This window comes from Culex quinquefasciatus, chromosome 2, assembly GCF_015732765.1.
Source record: "Culex quinquefasciatus strain JHB chromosome 2, VPISU_Cqui_1.0_pri_paternal, whole genome shotgun sequence".
NCBI lineage: Eukaryota > Metazoa > Arthropoda > Insecta > Diptera > Culicidae > Culex > Culex quinquefasciatus.
Window position 1 is genome coordinate 174,273,983 of NC_051862.1, and position 25,702 is coordinate 174,299,684.

Consider the following 25,702-nt stretch of genomic DNA (forward strand, 5'->3'; position numbering starts at 1 on the left):
GTTTGGGAGGAACGTCGACCACTTGAGGAAGTGTGAATATTAGTAGTGATTTGATGGAGGGGTATTAAATGTTACCGCGAAGGTTGTCTTGTGTTGTTGGGAACGAGAATATGTTTCATCTTTAGATATAATAAATAAAATATTCAATCTAGAAACATAACCTTCCTCAATGCCAACATCAGCATCTGTAATTTTGGAATTATGATTTCCAACATCAACAAAATATAAAAAAAAAATCTATATGTTTTAATTTTTTACTGTCTTTCTTCCAGAATCTTCATAATTTGTTGAACAAGCTGACCACTCTACACATTCCTTCGTTTTTTCAGTTTAAAGTCCAGTTCCCTCTTATCCCTCAGCTACCATTCATTGGAAACTTTTCCTTATCATTTAATTAATCTGCCCACCTTATATTTCGACCAATTCCAGACTGAATGACGCACCGACAACATCGTCCGATGCATAAATAGGCTTTACATCTTGGCAAGAGAAGGAGGTGCCAGGAAGTAGCCCCAGGAATGGACCGCAAGAATGGCGCCACCCGGAACCAACCAGGACCAGGTCCGTCGACGTCGACGCGCCGAAAACTGCCCGTCAAAACAAACATTCCCGCACTTCAGTCTCAACAGCAACAACAGCCTCTGCCTCAGCCGGTCATTCAGCAAGAGACCAAAATGTGAGTAGAGAATCTCATCAGCCGCACCCCTATGCTGGCTGCTGCCGAGCATAAAACATAACCAACATAGATGCGGAGAGAGGGAGAAGCCGAAATTTTAAAGATTAAAGCGAGCGAACGTAAACCACTTTAAAAACATCGCCTGCGATGTGCACTGCCGGTTGCATGCCACGTAGGCGCTTTAATTTGAATGTTTCAACTTTTGGTCTGGAAAACACAAACTCTCGCTCCTCTTGAACGGATTTTCCTTCCCTCGCACAGCGTCACTAAATTTTCCCTGTTTTTCCACTTCTCCCGACTTTTATGCAACATCACAACAAATCCAACAACAACAACTACGTTGCACTACCCAAATGCAACGCTCTCTGGATGGCGAATTGTACGCTGGATTTTCCCTCGGTTTGAACTCGGTGGCGGTCGCAAATACACCTACACAAATGCAGCGGGAAAGTCAGTTGCACGGCAAAGATGGAAAACGCGATGCAGCAGCAGCCTACATTCGTGAGTGTTTTGAAGCGTGAAATGCTAGCAGGAATTGAGAGGGTGGTATTCAGTAATTTGGATATAATTAGGGAAAATATATCGATATTACAGTCCAGATTCAATTGATAGAATTCTTCAGAGAAAAATAAAACAAATCACACCGAATTCTTAACATTTTGAGTAAGAAATTTTAACGCAAAATGGCTTTTGACGGAGAAGAAAATTGAGAAAATGCCTTTGATAATTTAACAGGCAATCAGCCACTCAAGTTAAACTTAAAGCAGTTGCCCCGAAACCTCTTCAATTTGCGTGAAATTTTGTCCCAAGGGGTATCTTTTGTCCCTGAACACAAATCCGAGGTCCGTTTTTTGATATCTCGTGACGGAGGGGCGGTACGAGCCCTTTTATTTTTGAGCAAGCGAAAAAGAGGTGTTTTTCAATAATTTGCAGCCTGAAACGGTGATAAGATAGAAATTTGGTGTCAAAGAAACTTATATCTAAAATTAGACGCCCGATTCAATGGCGTACCCAGGATTCCGAAAAAAACGTAGTTTTCATCGAAAAAGGAATAAAAAAGTTCTAAAAACTATGCCAAAATTTTTTTTGAACATTGCATTTTAAGGGAAATTTAATGTACTTTTCGAATCTACATTGACACAGAATGGTCATTTTTTCATTAAGAACGTTTTTTTTTCATTTTAAAATTTCGTGTTTTTTCTAAATGTGTAGGGTTATTTTTTAGAGTGTAATAATGTTGTACAAAGTTGTAGAGCAGACAACTACAAAATTTTTGATATAGAGCAACCCAGCACAAATCAGGATTTTTTCTGGTACTTTTGTACCCGACCCTCTCCGATTTCAATGAAACTTTTTAAAAATGTTATCCTAGGCTTATATAAGCCATTTTTGTGAATATGGAGCCAGTTGCACTCTATAATGACATTTGAGAAGGGCGTAAGGGTTTTAAATATTTTTGTATTTTGTAAATTCAATATTGTTGAATCTCTAAGCCGTTACATCGTATCAAAAAGCAAACTTGTAGGAAATTAGAAGAGCTATTTGAAAAAAATACAATGAAAGAAAAATACATGCAAATTCTATGAGATTTTTCAGTTTTTGAGTTTAAAAGTTAAATTTTATGGTGATGTCACGATTTTTTTGGCTCAATTTTTTTGTGAAAATAGCCTGAAATGTGACAAAAAGGCTCACAAAAATGCAGGATGGTATGCTCTCCTTAAAAAAAAATAAAAAAAATCATTAACTAAAACTGTTTTTTTTAAGTAGTCTAACCGTCAAAATTTTCAAAAACCGATATTGGGAATCGATTTTCCAGACAATTTTACATAAAAGTCTCCATATTGACCATTGTCCTATGTCCAATCCTTGTCGAGATACAGCGGTTTTAAAAATACTTTAGTTTTAAAACCACTGTATCTTCACAAGGATTTTACATAGGACAATGGTCAATATCGAGACTTTTATGTAAAATTGTCTGGAAAATCGATTCCCATTATCGGTTTTTGAAAATTTTGACGTTTAGACCACTTTTTTTTAAATACAGTTTTAGTAAATGATTTTTGTATTGTATCAGTAGAGACATACCATCCTGCATTTTTCGTGAGTCTTTTTGTCACATTTTAGGCTATTTTCACAAAAATTTTAAGCGAAAAAAATCGTGACATTACCTTAAAATTTCACTATTTAACATAAAAATTTTAAAATATTATAGAAATGGCGTGTATTTTTCTTCCAGTGTATTTTTTTCAAAAAGCTCGACTAATTTCCTACAAGTTTGTCTTTGACCACTTTTTGATACGATGCAACGGCTTTGAGATACAGTAATTTTTAAATTGCAAATAATATTCAACATACCAAGTTTTCAACATTCCAAAATTCCACTTTTTTTCTGTGTGTATATTTTTATCAAGGTATCAATTCTTAGTTCCCAAAATATATTCCTGACATAGTACACCTTAAATCGATTCATTACTTGAGTCCCAGCGCCATCAAAAGGTGTAAAATAGTGTTATTTAAAAAAAATATTTTCAATTTGCTCTGGTAAATACTCTCATGAAGGAATTCAAAAACTAATGTTGTAGCATTGTTGCAAACAAAATGAAGAACAAGTTTGCTGAAATAAGTATGACCATTTATTATCCATTTTCAGTAAACTTATGTCTATTTTAGTGGAAAAATGACTGCCAATTTTCAAAATTCTTCGATATTGAATATCATTCCTGCACCCAACCGGCGGTCGCATGATTTTGATGCATGGCAGCATGAAAGTATATCAGAATCTGCATGAAAACTGTCCTCATGCATTTTTTGCGATATAGGGGTATGACATTTTTGCCCGTTACCGACAATTATCGACATTACCGACGGCAGATTGATTGTATTGCAGAAAAAAAAACCTTAACAGATCGAGGATTGAACCATCAACATCTAGGTTGCTGATCCGACACGCTACCACCGCGCCATGGACGCTTGATGAATGGTAAGGGACAGAGCGCGAACATAATGTTCTCTCTAGATTGTTGCTCGGGGACGCGCCAGCATTCTATGTGTTGGTGAGAACTGCAGATCGCTGACGTGTTTACACGCGGGCAAAAATGATCTATGGGCTTGCTGCAAAAAATGTAATAAAATATAACATTTTCTGCAGCAAATTCACTGTTGCAGATTTTGAGATATATTTTTCGTTTGGGTGTGCTATAAACAGCAAAAAAAGTTGAATTTTGGAATGTTGAAAATTTGGTAGGTGCATATTACCTCTTTTTTTGAGTTATATTACATAAAAAATGCGTAAAAATGTGAACCTGCTGAATATTCATCAAAAAATGATGAAAATTCATCATTTTCTGGGGTAAAATTAATCTTTTTTTTTTGCCAAAAAATCTGTCACAATTTCCTGATGAATATTACCATCATTTTTTCTGTGTATTTACAATATTTATTTTGTATTTATGGAATTGGTTAAAGCATGATTTTTTATAAGGTAATATAACATTTTTTCTTATTTTTTTTGAATTTTGGCATGTTATTGGCATGAAATATAAAATTTTATCATCTTTTTTGAATGGATTTTTTTTGCATTTTCAATCAAAAGAGTATCATGTAAGACACATTATATAGTTTGATTACTTTTTTTATCAAAAGTTTGTTAAGAAAAAACGTTGTAAAGAGAAAGATACTCATTGTAGTTTTTGTTGAAACTTGTTCTTGAAGCACGTTTAGGTTTTATATTATTAATGTTAAAAAAATAATGAACCTAAGCCAACATTTTCGTTTCTTGTTTCTACCCAAAAAAAAAAAAATAATAATGGGAATAAAAAAACGACTTTATTAAATGAGCAGTTCTCTACGGAATCGGTATTTTTTCTTTAATTTTAATTTTTGTATTTTTTAATCCGGCTGAAACTTTTTTGGTGCCTTCGGTATGCCATTTTGCATCATTAGTTTGTCCATATAATTTTCCATACAAATTTGGCAGCTGTTCATACAAAATGATATGTGAAAATTCAAAATCTGTATCTTTTGAAGGAATTTTTGATCGAGTTGGTGTCTTCGGCAAAGTTGTAGGTATGGATATGGACTACACTGAAAAAAATGCTACACGGTAAAATTTGGTGATTTACTTTTTGTCACTAAAACTTGATTTGCAAAAACACTATTTTTAATTTTTTTTTTGATATGTTTTAGAGGACATAAAATGCCAACTTTTCAGAAATTTCCAGAATGGGCAAAAAATCTTTGACCGAGTTATGATTTTTTGAAATAATACTGATTTTTTCAAAAAATCGAAATATCGGTCGCAAAAATTTTTCAACTTCATTTTTCGATGTAAAATCGAATTTGCAATCAAAAAGTACTTTAGTGAATTTTTGATAAAGTGCATCGATTTTACATCGAAAAATGAAGTTGAAAAATTGTTGCGACCGATATTTTGATTTTTTGAAAAAATCAGTATTGATTCAAAAAATCATAACTCGGTCAAAGATTTTTTGCCCATTCTGGAAATTTCTGAAAAGTTGGCATTTTATGTCCTCTAAAACATATCAAAAAATAAAAAAAAATAAAAATAGTGTTTTTTTGCAAATCAAGTTTTAGTGACAAAAAGTTAAATAAAAAATCACCAAATTTTTTTTTACCGTGTAGCATTTTTTTTCAGTGTAGTCCATATCCATACCTACAACTTTGTCGAAGACACCAACTCGATCAAAAAATTCCTTCAAAAGATACAGATTTTTGAATTTTCACATATCATTTTTGTATGGACAGCTGCCAAATTTGTATGGAAAATTATAGGGACAAACTAATGATGCAAATTGGCTTCTTTGGGCATACCGAAGGCACCAAAAAAGTTTCAGCCGGATTAAAAAATACAAAAAAATCGAATGACCGAAAACTCAGAGAATTGCTCAAATACTAAAATATTTAAAATTAAATTTTGACTGAATACCACCCCTCCGTCCCAGCCATTCCCGTCACATCGGGGCACGGCTCTCGCCTTTAATTAATATAAATTCTTGCACTTGCACACAGGCCTCCGTGCACCGGCCCCGCCAGATAGGCAGCACGATGGCGGCCATCAAGCGGACCGGATCCGGCTCTCGGGCCGATCTGCAGCGGCACCACCATCACTTCCAGCAGCAGCAGCACCTTCTCCAGCAGCAACATCAGCAGCAGCTCCAGCAAAAATATGGCCACCTCGTTCTTCTTCGTCAAGACGGTTCTTCCGGGGGGCAATCGTCCTCCGCGGTGGGAAGGGTCGATCCGAACAATGCCGGAATATTTAATCAACCGATGCTGCTGCCACTGCCCGTCCAAATACCTGATCCATATGCTAATGCTGCCAGTCGACAGCCAGCAGCGTTGCCCGTTCATCAGATCGCATTTGAAAAGGCTGATTATCTGCAGAACAACGCAAAGACCGGTGTAAATCAAAAGCAGACGACGACGACGATGGCGGGTGGTTCTCGGCTGCCGAAACAGCAACTGCCTCTTCCGACTGGTCAGGGCAATGGTGGTTCCAAAATGGCAGCACCAAAGCTGCTGATAGATATCTACGAGCGGCACTTGTTGAGCCAAACCGCGTTTGATGGAGGTATGATTCACTCTTTACCCTTTTTAAAATGAATTGTATTTAACTTTATCTATTTTTTCATTTCCTTAGAAAATTGCACCAACGCAGCTCCGGGCAAAGAGTCCAACCGCCGGTCCAGCACCACCCTGAAACCTCAACCCACTGCCAAATTGATGCCAAAGGACAATTTATACGAATCGATTCGCAGCAATTATCATATCTACGAAAAAATCCCGGACTCCGGTCCGGCGCCCTCCCGGCGAGGCCCGCGGCTCGAGCAGTACGTTCGACCTCCACCCCCGCTTCAACCCCGGCCCAAGTCCCTGCCGGTGGGGGCGATTCGCGAAAGCTCGACCACGGCGCAACCAATTCCGTACAAACTGACCAGCCCGGATGTGCTGCGCGCCATGAAGAGTCCCATCGCGGCGAATCTGTCGCCGATTGCGGAGAAACCTGGCGCAGCAGGTGCAACGGCGGTGCCCGTCTATGGGGGAGGGGGAGGAGCGGCGGAGGGAAGGGGTGGGCACCACAATAAATCTGCTACCGTTACGGCGGATCGGATCAACATTGCGCTGGAGACGGCCAAAGCGTTCGCGACCGCGGCGTACATCGAAAGGTTAGTGAAGGTTCAGTAATTTACAGGATTTTGTGTTGCAAAAATAGCCAAAATCTGAGAATTTAAATAAACAATAATAAATGAAATTTTGATACAATAGATACCAAATTCAGTCCAAGAGTCAAAGTCCTCGAAATCTGTTAAACAAATTATAACGCTCCCCTCAAACAGACAAACCTGACCGAAAGGATTAGTTTTCCTTTGCCTGCCATTCGCGTCGTCGTGTTTACTTTCCCAGAAGAAAGCCACTTTTGTTGGCAAAGGGCCCACACAATGCCCCTTAAGGAGAAAACCCCGACCGCGCCACGCCGTAGGAAACGGCTCATTATGTGCGCATTAGAAGGCAATAAATTTGATTTTAATTGTGTTAAATTAATACCTTTGATCTTTTCAACGGCTTGCCGCCGCTCACTTGTTCTTTCTAGGGAGAATTTTCCTCGGAACCGGGAAAACCAACTCTTTTTCCGTTGCGGTGGCGTTATATTTATAAATGGCACGAGCAGCAGCTCTTTTTGCTTTTAACGATGCGCGCCTCTTTTCGGTGGTTTTGTGTGTCCACACGGCGTAGAGACACACTAGACTCGACATCTAAGCCCTGCCACTCGACTGTCTGATGTCTGACTTGTTTTGGTGTTTTTATTGTTTTTCACCGGAAAATTTGGCTCCGCGCTTTTGAGGAAAAAAGACGCTGACAACGCCGTGGCTGCAAGCAAACTCTTGTGATGGAATTCTGTTGTTCTGAAGGTTCCGGTTCTCCACCGGAGGAAATCTTGCTCTCTAAAGTGGCTCACGGGAAGCGTAGTGGCCCTCTGTTGGTGAAATTTATTTCACTTCCAAATGTAACACGGCATCTGGAGGAATTATTCCCGACCAAAAGAAATTTATGGCCCCAGGTAGTAGTATTTCATTTTAATGGCTAGCACGACAGTTAAAGTGAATCGCTGCGGGATTTTGGGTTTTTGAAGGGCAGATGTAAGAGTGAAATTACAATGGATTTGTTTTTATGTTTGATTTTTGATATATTTTACCAGTCATTATAATAAGTTATAAGTTATTAAGTTATATTTTGTATTACATATTTGAAGAACCTGATCGGTTTTAGGAAAAAAGCATTATGCTTTTGCTATATATTTCGAACTATTTCCAAAAAATATTTTTTTAAAACTTATGATTTAAAAATAATATTTAAAAAAGCTTTATATTTAATGTCATTTAAACTTTTAACGGTAAAATCGTTTTTTGTCCTCAAATTTGGTCGACAAAAAATACGGAAAAGCATATATTTTATAAAGGAAAAACTTGAGCAAATCAATTGCACAACGTTTTTTTATGTATTTGTTGATTATATAACAACAAACTCTCACAGGAGAATAAAAATGTTCATGAATTGATAGAAGTTTTTCAAACCATTGACATTGACAGATCTTTATCAATTTTTATAGTATTTAGAAAAACTTTTACTTTCAAAATTTTAGAAAAAAATGATCGAAATTTTAATTCAATTCTTTTTCCTCCTTCTTCTTGAGTTCTACCACGGTAGAGATTAAAGTATAAACACTTTAAAAACTAAAATAGATCAGAATTAATTTCGATTTTTCCGTTACATTTGTTATAAAAAAAGACTTTTTGTTAATTATGCAGTCTCCTACTAAATATAAAACCAACATGAACCCACAATGCTAATATTTTGTTTAGAAAAACACGATCACTCATCTTTTTCACAAAACATAAATACGTTACCTTCCGGTGGGACAAATTTGACTTGCATTTTTCGCAATATGCTGATTTTGCACGTGAGACATTCATACGATTGTGGTCTACAGCAGTTGTTTATTTAAATTGAATAAAATAAGTACCGAGATTTTTTTTCCAGATTTTTCCATTCATTTTTTTCTGATAATTAATTTTATCAAAAAATATTGTTGTATATTTTCACCCCAGTTAGCCATTATCATTAAACATATAAAAACTGTTTTTTTCAATTAAGAACAGTAATAAAAAAAGCTACTTCGAAATCGTTATTTTCATAAATAAAATGAAAAAAAAAGACGTAATAAATATTTTTTATATTGCTCACTGATTGAAAATCCCTCAAAAATCGGATATGATAACTTCAGATTTTTTAAATCAAGTTTTACTTTTGAAAAGGTTTACAAAATAGTAGTTTATGCAACAAGTTGCAAAAAGAGGATTTTTTCAGCACGAGTCGTATATTTATCCAACGAGGTTCACCGAGTTGGATAAATACGACGAGTGCTGAAAAAATCAAGTTTTGCAACGAGTTCCATACAACATTTTTTGCAATTTCGAAAAACAACTATTGAGTGAAATTTTAAGTCGAATTTTCATGAATTTTGTCAACAAATCGTTTAAATCAAAAAAAATGTTGAAAAGTGTTACTTTTCGAAACAAGTGCTGAAAAGTTCCACTTTTCAGCACCCATTTCAGTGCTGAAAAGTAGAACTTTTCAGCATTTATTTTGAAAAGTGTTGCTATTCGATTCTGTTATTTTTGGAACAGAAAAGTAGGCTATTTCGTCGTTCAAGAATGACAGAAAAAGTAAGTAGTTTCACGACGGAATTGCAAAAAGATAATTTTCCACATTTCATATTCTATACGAATTTATAAAAAAATCAAATGATTTGCATTCAAAGGATCAGAAATTTTCAAAAGTGTTAAATTTTTAACATTGAACATCGAACCAAAAATTTTTGAGATATCGTCAGTTGGAAGTTGAGTCACATAGAGGCAGTACCTCGGAAACTAATTGTCTGATTTTCAAAGTATCAGAGAGAAAATTATAGGAAATTTTCAGGGGTGGCTTTCTGTCATAATGTTTAAAAAAACGAAAAATATTTTTCAAGGCCGAAAAATAAAGCCTCAATGTGACTATTAGAGGTGCACTTTATCAAAAATTTGTTAGAGTCCATTTCAATTTTAAATTTTCATTAGGCTGGTATTATTAATTTTTTAGCTTTTGTCACCTACTTTTCAAAATCGGCCTGACAAATCAAGGGGCAAATTCTTTTTTTTTTTTTTCAAAGAACTTGAGAATTTCAATGGAAATGCAAGTGCAATCAGCTGAAATTTATTTAAATGCATTTTTCTGCATCTACAATCATTTTTCGCATGTCTTGAACTTGAATCTCTTTATTTTGTGAAAATTTCCGATGTACACACATGGACAGTACGGCAAAAACTTTTTTTCGCTAAAATTTTTGTTTTCATCAATTCTTACATTTTTTGAAATCTAATGATTGCAAAACAACTGAACTAGTTTGAAATGATTTTTTGCAATTCCGTCGTGAAAGTACTTTCTTTTCCTGTCATTCTTGAACGACGAAACAGCCTACTTTTCTTTACCAAAAATAACGGAATCGAATAGTAACCCTTTTCAAAACAAATGCTGAATAGTTCTACTTTTCAGCACTGAAATGGATTCTGAAAAGTTGATCTTTTTAGCACTTCTAAGGAAAAGTTATACTTTTCAACATTTTTTTGATTTAAACGTTTCATTGACGTAATGGACATTTGTGCTATAATTCTGTCCAAAGGGTGTTTTCGTAATTGCAAGAAACGTTGCATGGAACTCGTTGCAAAACTTGATTATTTCATCACTCGTCGTTTTTATCCAACTCGGCGAATCTCGTTGGATGTACGACTCGTGCTGAAAAAATCATCTTTTTGCAACTTGTTGCATAAACTACTATTTTGCAATTCCGTCGTGAAACTACTTACTTTTCCTGTCATTCTTGAACGACGAAATAGCCTACTTTTCTGTACCAAAAATAACTGAATCGAATAGCAACACTTTTCAAAACAAATGCTGAAAAGTTCTATTTTTCAGCACTGAAATGGGTGCTGAAAAGTTGAACTTTTCAGCACTTGTTTCGAAAAGTAACACTTTTCAACATTTTTTTGATTTAAACGATTTATTGACAAAATACATGAAAATTTTACATAAAATTTCACTCAGTGTGTGTTTTTTGGAATTGCAAAAAATGTTGTATGGAACTCGTTGCAAAACTTGATTTTTTCAGCACTCTTCGTATTTATTCAACTCGGTGAACCTCGTTGGATAAATGTACGACTCGTGCTGAAAAAATCCTCTTTTTGCAACTTGTTGCATAAACTACTATTATAATCATCATCACTAGATAAAAAAAATCCTTCAACAACATAAGAGCCTCTCATCACAAATCTCACTAATCAGCCTCCTACCTCGTGACGGATCAGGTTCCACATTCAACAAACACAAATCGCGGGAAAAACAAGTGGAAAACGCATCCTCACCCGTCACGTCACACCCCATAACACTCAAGTGTTTATTTTCCTCCCGTCAGCATTTCTTTTGCCGCTGTGTCGTCTGTTGACATAAATGTCTCAAAATAAAGCAGCAACAGAACGGCGCTGACTTTTTGGCTTACTGAGCGAGTCGCGCGTCAACCCAATAAATAACATAAATGTTTCCCGTAATGAACCCGACACACATTGGTTCGATTTGTTAGCTCGTCTCGGAAAACCAGCAGGGTTTTGGTGCGGGTGCCTCACTCTATAGTACAAGTATTTAGCGATGTTTGTAAGCAAAGCCAAACCGCTAATCTGACGGAAAGTTTGAAAGTTGGAAAATGAAATTGTTTGGAAATTTTTTAATTTCATTTAATTTTGATGAATTTCATCAAAATTTTATTATAAGAATCTTTTTTGATAATTCCAGTTTTTCCCTAAGTTCCCTTTGCTGGTGGCAAACACATTTCACACTGCGTTTCGTTAAGTCAAGTGCCATTCAGAGATACAACCAAAGAACAGACACACACTCACGTGTCGCCCCGGTGTAACAAGGTTCTAATTTTGGAGTGAAATTAGTTACGCCAACAAAGCATCAAAACATAATACCCCAAACAACACCAAACGACATGCCACAATAAATTTACACACTGAAGAGTCTTTGGTTCGATTCAATTAGACACTTCCGCCGTGGTTCGCCCCCTTCGCCACCCATTCCGATGTTTCTCGGCGAGAGGGGGGAAAAGTGGGAAAATCTTGACACCCACAGCTAACCGGCGAGGCGAGGAAAATGCCTGCGGTGAAAGTTTTGATTCGGTTTGTGCTCTGCTCAACTCGAAAACTTGCCTCATTGTTAGTTTATTGAATTGCTGTGGGAGAGTGGGAGTCACGGGAAAATTGGTTTTCCATCAGCTCGGAGTAACCCTTTTGGCCGAGGGAACGGGAATTCAGGAATGTGGAGGTAGTGAGGAGTTTTGGGTCAGTTTGTTAGCAGGGACTGTTTGTCACGCATGATGTCATCTCTTTTTCACATTTTTTTTTGTGGTAGGCAGTAATTTGTAGTCGTCATTAAGGTTATTTATTGTGTTCTCTTTTGAGGCTTGAATTGCACAATACTATGTTAAAAAGTGAAATTATGTTTTAAAAATAAACATGTTTTTCCTCTATACAGCAAAAATCTGGTGGTTATTTGCATGCAAAGGCATTTAACATTTTTTAAATTTTTACATTTTTACATTTTTACATTTTTACATTTTTACATTTTTACATTTTTACATTTTTACATTTTTACATTTTTACATTTTTACATTTTTACATTTTTACATTTTTACATTTTTACATTTTTACATTTTTACATTTTTACATTTTTACATTTTTACATTTTTACATTTTTACATTTTTACATTTTTACATTTTTACATTTTTAATTTTTACATTTTACATTTTTACATTTTTACATTTTACATTTTTACATTTTTACATTTTTACATTTTTACATTTTTACATTTTTACATTTTTACATTTTTACATTTTTACATTTTTACATTTTTACATTTTTACATTTTTACATTTTTACATTTTTACATTTTTACATTTTTACATTTTAACATTTTAACATTTTAACATTTTAACATTTTAACATTTTAACATTTTAACATTTTAACATTTTAACATTTTAACATTTTTACATTTTTACATTTTTACATTTTTACATTTTTACATTTTTACATTTTTACATTTTTACATTTTTACATTTTTACATTTTTACATTTTACATTTTTACATTTTACATTTTACATTTTTACATTTTTACATTTTACATTTTTACATTTTTACATTTTACATTTTTACATTTTTACATTTTTACATTTTTACATTTTACATTTTTACATTTTACATTTTTACATTTTTACATTTTTACATTTTTACATTTTACATTTTACATTTTTACATTTTACATTTTTACATTTTACATTTTAAATTTTTACATTTTTACATTTTACATTTTTACATTTTTACATTTTAACATTTTTACATTTTTACATTTTTACATTTTTACATTTTTACATTTTACATTTTTACATTTTTACATTTTTACATTTTTACATTTTTACATTTTTACATTTTTACATTTTTACATTTTTACATTTTTACATTTTTACATTTTTACATTTTTACATTTTTACATTTTTACATTTTTACATTTTTACATTTTTGCATTTTTACATTTTTACATTTTTACTTTTTTACATTTTTACATTTTAACATTTTAACATTTTAACATTTTAACATTTTTACATTTTTACATTTTTACATTTTTACATTTTACATTTTTACATTTTACATTTTACATTTTTACATTTTTACATTTTACATTTTTACATTTTTACATTTTTACATTTTTACATTTTACATTTTTACATTTTTACATTTTTACATTTTACATTTTTACATTTTTACATTTTACATTTTTACATTTTACATTTTACATTTTTACATTTTTACATTTTTACATTTTACATTTTTACATTTTACATTTTTACATTTTACATTTTTACATTTTTACATTTTACATTTTTACATTTTTACATTTTACATTTTTACATTTTTACATTTTTACATTTTTACATTTTACATTTTTACATTTTACATTTTTACATTTTTACATTTTTACATTTTTACATTTTACATTTTTACATTTTTACATTTTACATTTTTACATTTTTACATTTTTACATTTTTACATTTTTACATTTTTACATTTTTACATTTTTACATTTTTACATTTTTACATTTTTACATTTTTACATTTTTACATTTTTACATTTTTACATTTTTACATTTTTGCATTTTTACATTTTTACATTTTTACATTTTTACATTTTTACATTTTTACATTTTTACATTTTTACATTTTTACATTTTTACATTTTTACATTTTTACATTTTTACATTTTTACATTTTTACATTTTTACATTTTTACATTTTTACATTTTTACATTTTACATTTTTACATTTTACATTTTTACATTTTTACATTTTTACATTTTTACATTTTTACATTTTTACATTTTTACATTTTTACATTTTTACATTTTTACATTTTTACATTTTTACATTTTTACATTTTTACATTTTTACATTTTACATTTTTACATTTTTACATTTTTACATTTTTACATTTTTACATTTTTACATTTTTACATTTTTACATTTTTACATTTTACATTTTACATTTTTACATTTTACATTTTTACATTTTACATTTTTACATTTTTACATTTTACATTTTTACATTTTTACGTTTTACATTTTTACATTTTACATTTTTACATTTTACATTTTTACATTTTTACATTTTTACATTTTTACATTTTTACATTTTACATTTTTACATTTTTACATTTTACATTTTTACATTTTACATTTTTACATTTTTACATTTTACATTTTTACATTTTTACATTTTTACATTTTACATTTTTACATTTTTACATTTTACATTTTTACATTTTTACATTTTACATTTTTACATTTTACATTTTTACATTTTACATTTTACATTTTTACATTTTTACATTTTTACATTTTTACATTTTTACATTTTTACATTTTTACATTTTTACATTTTTACATTTTTACATTTTTACATTTTTACATTTTTACATTTTTACATTTTTACATTTTTACATTTTTACATTTTTACATTTTTACATTTTACATTTTACATTTTTACATTTTTACATTTTTACATTTTTACATTTTTACATTTTTACATTTTTACATTTTTACATTTTTACATTTTTACATTTTTACATTTTTACATTTTTACATTTTTACATTTTTACATGTTTACATTTTTACATTTTTACATTTTTACATTTTACATTTTTACATTTTTACATTTTTACATTTTTACATTTTTACATTTTTACATTTTTACATTTTTACATTTTTACATTTTTACATTTTTACATTTTTACATTTTTACATTTTTACATTTTTACATTTTTACATTTTTAACTTTGAAAAATATTTGCAATGGCCTAACTGAGAATTTATTTTAAATTCAATTAATTTTTTAACGATTTTTGCAATGTTGTGAAACATTTTTACAAAAAAATGCAAAATAATTGCAATTAAAAATGTTTTTATTAACGATATGGAACTAATACCAATTTTTTACCTGCCAAAGAAACGTGCATTTCTCTTTTTAACTCCCAGGTTATAAATGTCAAGGCATGGTTAAAATCGGAGAGTTCACCAGGGTTCATAGCCTTTTCCATAAAGTGCAACAATTTATCTCCTCCTGCAGCCACACAGCTAAAAAAGTAGTAATCCAGCTGCGTGTAAAAGGTCTGGGCGTAAAATAAATATTGCATTATTTTATACAATTTTATGTGATTTTACACCCTGAAACATGTAGCCTATCAGTACGGGAAACCTACTTGACTGAAATTTCAAGCTCATATATGCGTTTATCCTTTCAGCTCTTCAACGGTCCGATGGCCGAGTGGGCTAAGGCGCCAGTCCTTACTGATGGTGCTGGGTTTGAATCCCGTCGGTTGCACCTTTTTTTTGTGTTTGCAAAAAATGTACATGCAGTGTGTAATATTAAGTGTTTATTTTGACGAAGGTGATGTGCATGCTTTTGCATGCGATTTTACCATCGGATTTTTTGCTGTGCATATAAATGCATCAGAACCCCATTTTGACAAACCCTTGTCGCAACCAGACAGAACCCCACATGGATCCCATCATCCGCCAGCGAAAATAACCCAAAACGACTCTTTTCCACTTAGTCCCCTCGGGTAAGACTTTGTTAAGTAAGTGCTAATAAGTGGAAAACAAAGAATTGCCAGCCATAAATCATGAGCTTTTTAATTTCGTGCTGCCCCCCTTCTCTGCCCCGAAGTCAGCCAGTCAGTCTCATGCACTCAACGGAAAGAGGTATTCCCGGCATAGCAAAAGTGTCCCTTTTCGAGAATGCACAACTCCCTCAGTGAAGATGAGCTGGCAAAATTTTCATATGCTCACTCACAAACAGACACGCAATTAACAGCATTTATCATTCCATCTCGGGGGAAAGCGCCAAGGCTGTTTGTTTTTCATTTCACACTTGACTTAATGCGAAACGTATTAATTCGGTGAATGTTGGAGGGATATCTTGCGGTTGACTTTTGGGTTCGGCTTGAATTTAAACATTTTCTGGAATTTTCCTATTGGAATGTACAAATGGATGAAAATTATTTCGAATATTTTATTCTGTCAAAAAAAAAAAAAAACGAAAAAATGAACAGGTTACACAACTTGGGACAGACAATAAATTTACCACCATTTTGTTGTGACATTCATAGAATATTTTAACGACGACATTCCGCAAAACTTTCAAGTGGCGATGGAAAAAAAAAGTTCGTTCGGCCAGCAAAAGCCAGTCAACTACATTCGTTCACATTTCCACATAATATGACGTAAGAGTAAGGGAAACGGCACGCGGTAATGTTAGGGAAGGCATTTCGAAATTGCTGTTTTACATCTCATTCCAAAAACGAGCATAAATTCATATTCTTTTCGGCGCAATGTTCGCACTGACATTATGTTGTGCGTGGAGGTTTTTTTTTTGCAGGTGGTCTCGTAACTGTTGGCAGTTTTACAATTTGTTATTGCTTTTTTTGTTTTTGAGTTTTTTTTTGTGCAGCAAAGAAATTTAATTTTGTTCTTAAATTTAATCGATTTAATGTTGTGGAATTCATAATTATTCCTCAATTGGGTTTTAAAATATCGTGCAAAACAAAACTTTTCTCAACTTTTACTTAATTTTTTGATCTGTATCTGCATTTAACAAAATTATCGGACATGATCTAGAGAAAAAATGAATATCTTTTAAGCTTCAACAAAAGCTGGTGAGCGATTCTCTGAGATTTCGGTCGTTCGATTTTTTTGTATTTTTTAATCCGGCTGGAATTTTTTTGGTGCCTTCGATATGCACAAAGAAGCCATTTTGCATCATTAGTTTGTCAATATAATTTTCCATACAAATTTGGCAGCTGTCCATACAAAAATGATGTATGAAAATTGAAAAAAACGGTATCTTTTGATTGAATTTTTTGATCGATTTGGTGTCTACGGCAAAGTTTTAGGTATGAATACGGACTACACTGGAAAAAATGATACACGGTAATTTTTTTTGTTGATTTTTTTCTTCTTTTTTTGTCAGTAAAACTTAAATTGCAAAAATGACACTATTTTTATTTTTAATCATTTACTCATATATTTAGGGGACATACAATGCCAACTTTTCAAAAATTTCCAGGTTATGCAAAAAATCTTCGCCCTAGTTCTTCAAAAAATCAAATACTGTTCGCAAAAATTTTTCTACTTTATTTTTCGATGCAAAATTGAATTTGCAATCTAAAAGTACTGTAGTGAAATGTTGCTAAAGTGCACCGTTTTCAAGTTTCAGCCATTTTAAGGTAACTTTATTAAAAAAAAGTCGCAGATATTCATTTTTTGCCTTCCTCCCCTTGCTGAGGAAAGGCTATAAAATCACTCGAAAAACGAAATTCTTAATTTGACCTCCTAGACCCACCCTCATGTATACTTATCGACTCAGAATCACATTCTGAGTAAATGTCTGTGTGTGTGGTGGGATGTTGATCAAAAAAATGTGCACTGGATTATCTCGGCACTGGCAGAACCGATTTGGATCGTATTGGTCTCATTTGATCCGTCTTGGGGTCCCATAAGTCGCTATTGAAAATTATAAAGTTAAGTGGAGTACTTCAAAAGTTATGATAAAAAAACGATTCTAACAAAAGTCCGGAAGATTGTAAAAAGGGTGGTTTTTGTAAGAAAACCCGTCATGTTATACATTTTTAGAAAGGTATTCGAAAGACCTTTCCAACGAGTTCAAAAGTTTGAAGATCTGACAACCCTATCAAAAGTTATGCGCAGTTAAGTGTTATTTAATCACTTTTTAGAGGCCGGATCTCATATATTTCGATGAAAACATTGTCCGGATCTATCATGCGACCTGTCAATGGATAGGTGATCAAAAGACCTTTCCAAAGAGTTCAAAAGTTTGAAGATCTGACAATCCTATCAAAAGTTATGCGCACTTATGTGTTATTTATGCACTTTTAAGAGGCCGGATCTCATATATTTCGATGAAAACGTTGTCCGGATCTTTAATGCGACCTGTCGATGGATGGATGATCAAAAGACCTTTCCAACGAGTTAAAAAGATTTAAGATCTGACAACCCTATCAAAAGTTATGCGTACTTAAGTGCCCTGAATTATTAAGATCTGACTACCCAATCTGATGGTATGAAAAATGAATCATAGAACACTGTCCTTTTGTATCTATTTTGGATAGCATTACGCTCTAAATGTGAGGAAGGCACCAACCACCCTACGGTGGATCAAGTAACGTGTTTTAATTAGTGCCCACTTTTGAAAAACAATTTTTTTTAAAGCTGAGAAAATTCTCTATATTTTGCTTTTTGAACTTTGTTGATACGACCTTTAGTTGCTGAGATATTGCCATGCAAAGTTTCAAAAACAGGAAAATTGATGTTTTCTAAGTCTCACCCAAACAACCCACCATTTTCAAATGTCGATATCTCAGCAACTAATGGTCCGATTTCCAATGTTTAAATATGAAACATTCGTGATATCGATCTTTTCGAAAACAACATTTTCAAATTTTTTAATACGGACTAACATTTGAAAAGGGCAAAATATTCAAGATTACACCCTTTTGAAATTTTGTTCATGATTTAATACAAAAATTAAAATTAATAAAAAAAAGAACGATTTTGTAGTTGTAGCTCTGGTAGAAATTTAATTGAAAAATATTGAAAAACCAAATTGTTGTGAAGCTATCTAATTTTTCTGTCATTTTTAAATAACCAAGCGGCCTACTGTTTTCAAGTTAGAAAAAAATGGAAACTTTTGCAAAATTTGATTTTTTTTTTAACTCGTCGTATTTATTTAACTCGGTAAACCACATTGTAACATGTCGACTCGTGTTTGAAATGTACTCTCTGTAACATGTTTTATTAACTGCTTTTGTTTAAATCTTTATTTTTAAACTTTCTAAAATTCGATTTCAATCCTGAGATTTTCAAGAAATCCAAAACATTGAATATTACGCCCATTTAAAATGCTAGTCTTGATTTAAAAAAATTCAAAATATTTTTTTCGAAAAGATCGGAAAATTTCATGAATTTTTCATGTGTTAAAATTGAAAATCGGACCATTATTTGCTGAGATATGGTCATTAGAAAATGGTTGTTTTGGTGAGATTAGGAAAACTTCAATTTTCGTGTTTCTTTTTCTTAAAGCTGCTCTATCTCAGCAACCCGAGGTCCAATCTTCAATGTCTCTTAGACAATTTTATTGCAAATTCTCTGATTTTTTCAAAAAAATATTTTTAGAAAGGGTCACTCATGGTCACTATTTTTAAAAATTGAAAAACTGCAAATATTTCGCTGAAATCAAACTTTCGGTGGCTATATCTTGAAAATGGAGCCCTTTATAGTTCAGTACTTTTCGATTGCAAATTAAATTTTGCATTAAAATATAATGTCAAATCACTATTTTTTTCAAAAATTCATAACTCGGCGGCAGATTTTTTGACCATGTTTCTCTATGGCTCAAAAGTTGCGGATTTTTGTCCCCTAAAACATATAAAAAAATCTCGAAAATCAAAAAATACGTATTTTGGGAAATTGAGTTTTCGTGAAAAAAAAGTTGATTAAAAAACCTGCCATTTTCCCGTGTACCTATTTTTTTCTCAAAAGTCCTCAACAATACCTACAACTTTGCCGAAGACACCAAATTGATCAGAAAATTCTCTCAAAAGTTACAGCTGTTTGAATACCTACCATTTTTGTATGGACAACAGCCAAAATTGTATGGAGACTTGTATGGATGAACCAATCACACAAAATAGTTTATTTGGTCATAGGGAAGGCCCCCACAAAGTTTGAGTCAAATAAAAAAATACAAATAAATTCCATTTCCGGTTTTGGTAGAGAATTGCTCTTTTCACATGAACGAAGATTCTTGTTGTGCCGTGCTATCTGAACACTCTGAAATGGCTGTCAGTGCCAATTCAGGTCAGAGCGCGTTTGACACACGTACATACCTGACTTACGGAAACATTTTTTTATTATAACTCGGGACTCCGGCAACCAAATTCAACCAAACTACGGGACAATGTACAGAATGGTCAACCAAACAAAACGTGTTTGTTTTTGTTCACATTGGGTGCTCTCGTTTTTGTTTAAGGTCAAATATTAAAACTCGTTTACCTCGGAACGCCAAAGAGTCACGTGTGACAAGATAGCACGACAGCGTCGAATTGGAAATTTGGTCTTCTTGTGTGAAAGCCCATAAGATGACTTTTTGGTAAAATCAGACTTTTTTTTAATATTTGAATAGAATGATGTTTTGGATGAAAAAAAGGTGCAAAATTTTTTTTTTTTTATTTTTTTTTTATTTTTTTTTTTTTTTTTTTTAGTTTCAAAGCTTTAGTAAAATAAAAAAATAAAGCATGCCTTTTCTTGGTAGAGTCTTTGAGACTTAGTGGTTTACAATAAATAAAATTTGATTGTTTTACTTCTGGAAGCATAAATTGTAAGAAATCTGTTGTACTTCCTATTTATTTTATATTTTTTGCTCAAATATTTGTTAAATGTTAAGACATCAGGTATTAAAGTTGAAATCAGCATTGCATTCGATTCAATCGAAAATGATTCATTGGCAATTTGGTAGTGTTATAAACTGTTTTCCAAGATGCGTATGATTTGATTTGATTTGCAATTCATATATTTTTTAATCTTATGACTTTTTTAGAATAATATCAATATGCATCTTCCGTTTCAAAATCCACGGAGAACCCACTCCATCTGGCATCAGTTCTGTTGAACCATAAAAGGAAACGTGTCAATTTGAGAGCGAAACCATGCTGGCTGTTGACTAAACTATGACCGTCGACGTTTAACTTCATGGCCCCGCAATAAAAGTCCTGCTTCGCGCTACAGTCCCTGTTTTTCGCGACGACGAGGACAACCCAACGACACACGACTGCGGTATCTCGACTCTTCATGGATCATTAAACGATATTTAGAGTTTTATGACTACATATTATACAGTTTTTGAAAAATTGCTTCTCCCTCTCAACAGTCCGCTTTACGATTTCTCGTCATCTATCGAGTCAAACCACAAGGGAAGCAGCAGCAATCGCAAAACAACACGACTCTTCGAAACTAGTCTTGAACTGCGGAGTTCTGTTTAGTGGCTCCTTCAACACGTATTTCCACTTATGAGAATGGAGTTTTCAGCAGGAATAAAATGAAATAAAAACTTTCCCAATTCTCGCCCAGGTACACGCTTGTAAAGCGGAAACCGAAAAATTTCGTCAACGACACTTGAAAAGTGGAAAACTACAACCGCACCCTCGAGAGATTTTTGTTCCAGCAACTGCTTGAGCAACTGTCAATCGTAAATCTAACAAACATCATAGGAGTGAAGAAAAATGAGGGAAAAAGTTTTCATCACCCCGGAACGAAAGGTGGAGGCGATAATGTGGATTTATGTGTTTTTCCTCACCAAAACGGAGCTGAACCTTTGGTGGGGTGGGTGGACTCGCAAGTGTTATTTTTCTGACATCCGAGATTGCTTTACAAGTCAAAGGGTTCGAACTGAAAATTGGGAAAACCTTTGAGCCAAACTCACTCTCATGGCATGAACTTTCAAATAAATTTGCGAAAAATTTGAAATTTGAAATTCTTTACACAAAAATTATTCTAAGATTTTTGATGATGAGTAGTCCAGTTTATTGTGCATAATCCTTATTATATTAAGCTACATAGTTTATTAATAAAGTTAAATGAACTTTTTAGAGGTACACAAATTGCATTACGAAGAAAATGTAATGAAAAACTTGTTTTTGGGTTTACATAAGAGTACGATGTTATTCTGGGAGGTCTTTGAGTAATACATTTCCAAAAGTGGCCATAATTCATCACATTCTCCACCGTTTCCCTCAACTCTCTGTCAAACGAAGAGGTGGTATAACTTTCCACTCACTTTGAGCGTGGCGGCGTGCTACCGACTGTCAAACATGTCCAAAGGGGAACCAAATGCACACACACACGGTGACGATTGATGGCCGGCACCGGGCTGAATTTATTGGTCATGTAAAAGGGGTTTTTACAACGCAGAACAAATTATTTTTACACCCATTATCCCCCCTCCCTTACGGGATTGAAGCGTTTCAAGTGTCTTCTGGGCAAGGTAGGATATTTTTAAGTATAATTTACGCTTGATCGGATCAAATTATTGATGTTTGCCTCTTAGCTGCCCCTTGAGGCGTGTTTGTTTTGAGGGGCTTTACCCGATGTTACAAATTAATCCTTCACGGTGTCAGGTTACCGAAGGTTCGGTAAAGGTTCGTTTGACGGTTTAATTATGGTCTTGTCGTGTAACCTTTGGTCGTTGAAGGTGGGGGTGTAACTTTCAAAGAGAAAAGCAACACATGCATGTTTTTGAAGGTTTAAGAGCTTTTTGAAACCTTCATTAGGACTCGAATTGAAGTCATTTTTGCCGAGAGTTTGTTTAGTGTTGGTGTCACGACATTTGGAATGATTGTTACACTGGAAGAATGGCAAATGCAAATTACTTGACTTAATTATAGTTAACTAAAAGCAATGAATCTTACAAAATGTTTGCATAGCTAATAGTGCTTGAGTTGAATAAGACCATATTTTAGTTATTTTAGGCAAATGATCGGTCGGGACCCTTCACACGATTCACAGATTGTCCTTTACAAGTCCCTCCACGAACACGAAAAAGTTACTTAAATGAATTTATTTATTTAGCAAATCCAATAACAGTATAAATTCAACGCTCTCCACGCTTGCAGTGAGCCTTCCTCACTCTCGGCTTAAGCTCACGAGTCTAGTGCGTCCATCCCGGGAATTCCCGGGACAAAAATCCCGGGATTTTTCCAAAACTGGGAATTCCCGTATCCCGGGATTTTCTATAATTTGTCCCGGGAATTTCCGAAATTGAAAAAAAATCATATTTGGTCTGGAAATTCAGATTTGGTTGTGAAAATAGTAGAACAATTAAATGAATTTAAATTTGTATTCAGCAAATCTTTGCATTAAACTGGCTTTTTAGGAAAAAATATTATAATTTTAATTAACAGGTCCGCAAAATGCCTAGTGCTTTATTTTTTTTCTCTATTATTTTTTTTTTATAAACTGGATATATTTACGAATATTTTCGATTTTAAATTTGAAAAAAAAAAAACAATCTGAAATCAAATTATTTATAATCAAACTGCGGCATCTAGGGCAAATACGTACAAATGTAACGAATAAATACAGCTATTAAAGCAAAAAATAATTGCATGACTTCGGTTAAAACAGGAACAGAACAAAACAATTTGTACTTCCAAATGTATTGCTCTAAAATCTCATGTACCTATTAAGACTATAATTCTGATTTTCCCACGGTTGGCGGTAGTAACTTGAAGATAATTTGTAAATATGTATTATATAAAACAATGAATTCAACACTTATCTAAAATTTTACATTGACTGGTATCATTTTATTAATTGTCGTTTTTTTTGTTTTTTAGACATATAAAATAATTTGTTTAAGCTGTTTTAGTCATGTGATATAAAAATATATATAAAAGAAAAAAATATATAAAAGAATTCCAAAGTTTTTTTAAATAGGTCCTATAAACATATGGAACACAAAAGCTTGTTGGACCTTTTAAAAAACTCTAGAATTATGTAATTTGATTCACAAATAAAAAAATAATTAATCATACTGGAATTTAAAAAAGTAGTTGATAAAAAATCCTAAACACAACAAAGACAAAAAAAAATCTTTTATGCTATTTTAAAACTGTCGTCTTTGTTTAGATTGAAGTGAGGATTATCACTATTTGATATTATTAAGCTAATTCAATGATTTTAAGCTTGAAAACATAACAAATATAATGAAACATAGATTTTATTACTGATTCAAAAATTTCCCGGGATCGCGGGAATTCCCAGGATTCCAAAAATAAAAAATTGGACGCCCTACACGAGTCTTCACACGTCCCACGTACACCAGCCACAGCGTTGGTTGATCTTCATCTGTAGTGGTGTTGATCTCCGAACCCTTGACCACTTGCGTGCACGGGGTGGGGCAGTTGCCCCACCATCCTCTGAAATTAGTTCTAAAATTGGTCAGGGGGTGTCCGAAAACGACGAAATTTTCAAAACGCTAATATTTTTGCCCCAATTTTTAAACCGAGACTAACGTTTTAAAAGGGCGTAATATTGAATGTTTGGCCCTTTTGAAATGTTAGTCTTGGTTCAAAACATTATTTTTTTCGAAAAGATCGAAAAATTTCACGACTGTTTCATAGCCTAACATTGAAAATCGGACCATTAGTTGCTGAGATATCGACATTAGAAAATGGTGTGTTGTTTGGGTGGGACTTAGAAAACATCAATTTTCCTGTTTTTAAACCTTTGCATGGCAATATCTCAGCAACGAAGGGTCGTATCAACAAAGTTCAAAAGTGCATTTTTTCAAAAGTGGGCAAACATGTGCACTACTTTTAAAAAAATTAAAAACTTCGACTATTTTCAAAAAAGTCACCGAAAAATGGATTCAACTTGAAAACGGTGCACTTTATCAAAATTTCACTACAGTACTTTTTGATTGCAAATTTGATTTTACATCGAAAAATGAAGTTGAAAAATTGTTGCGACCAATTTTTCGACTTTTTGAAAAAATTAGTATTGATTCAAAAATTCATAACTCGTTCAAAGATTTTTTGCACAACCTGGAAATTTCTGAAAAGTTGGCATTTGATGTCCTCTAAAACATATAAAAAAAAAATTATAATATTGTTTTTTTTTGCAAATCAAGTTTTAGTGACAAAAAATTAAATAAAAAATCACCAAATTTTTTTTTTACCGTGTATCATTTTTTTTTCAGTGTTGTCCATATCCATACCTACAACTTTGCCGAAGACACCAAATCGATCAGAAAATTCCTTCAAAAGATACAGATTTTTTGAATTTTTATACATCATTTTTGTATGGCCAGCTGCCAAATTTGTATGGAAAATTATATGGACACACTAATGAGGCAAAATGGCTTCTTTGGGCATACCGAAGACACCAAAAAAGGTAAAGTCGGATTAAAAAATACAAAAAAAATTGAATGACCGAAATCTGAGAGAACTGCTCATATAAAAAAACTAACTTAATCGACCTATGTGGTTGATGCCTTGATCACTTTTTACCAACAATGGGTAATATTAGTGGTTTGGGCACATATTTCAGCTATTTTTTTTAGATCCAGAAAAAAAGCACACAGATATAACTTAAGTTGTCATAACTCGAAGCAGGGTTGCCAGATAATCAATGTTGTGGACTCGTTGAAAAGGTCTCTCGATTACCTAACCAACGATGAATCATACCTTATAAATATCACTTAAGTGGTCATAACTCGAGACAGGGTTCCCA

The 25,702-nt window shown here is 32.8% G+C and overlaps 1 protein-coding gene across 1 annotated transcript in view; it reads left to right on the forward strand.

Moving 5' to 3' along the window:
• The first annotated feature begins 506 nt into the window (after positions 1–506).
• Positions 507–25,702, forward strand: part of LOC6033128 (kinesin-like protein CG14535) — a 214,591-nt gene continuing 189,395 nt past the window's right edge. Inside the window, exons 1-4 of the mRNA XM_038252044.1 lie at positions 507–676; positions 1,120–1,177; positions 5,705–6,266; positions 6,336–6,861. Coding sequence (XP_038107972.1) covers positions 519–676; positions 1,120–1,177; positions 5,705–6,266; positions 6,336–6,861 — 1,304 coding nt within the window. The 5' untranslated portion in view covers positions 507–518. The remainder of the gene's footprint in view (positions 677–1,119; positions 1,178–5,704; positions 6,267–6,335; positions 6,862–25,702) is intronic.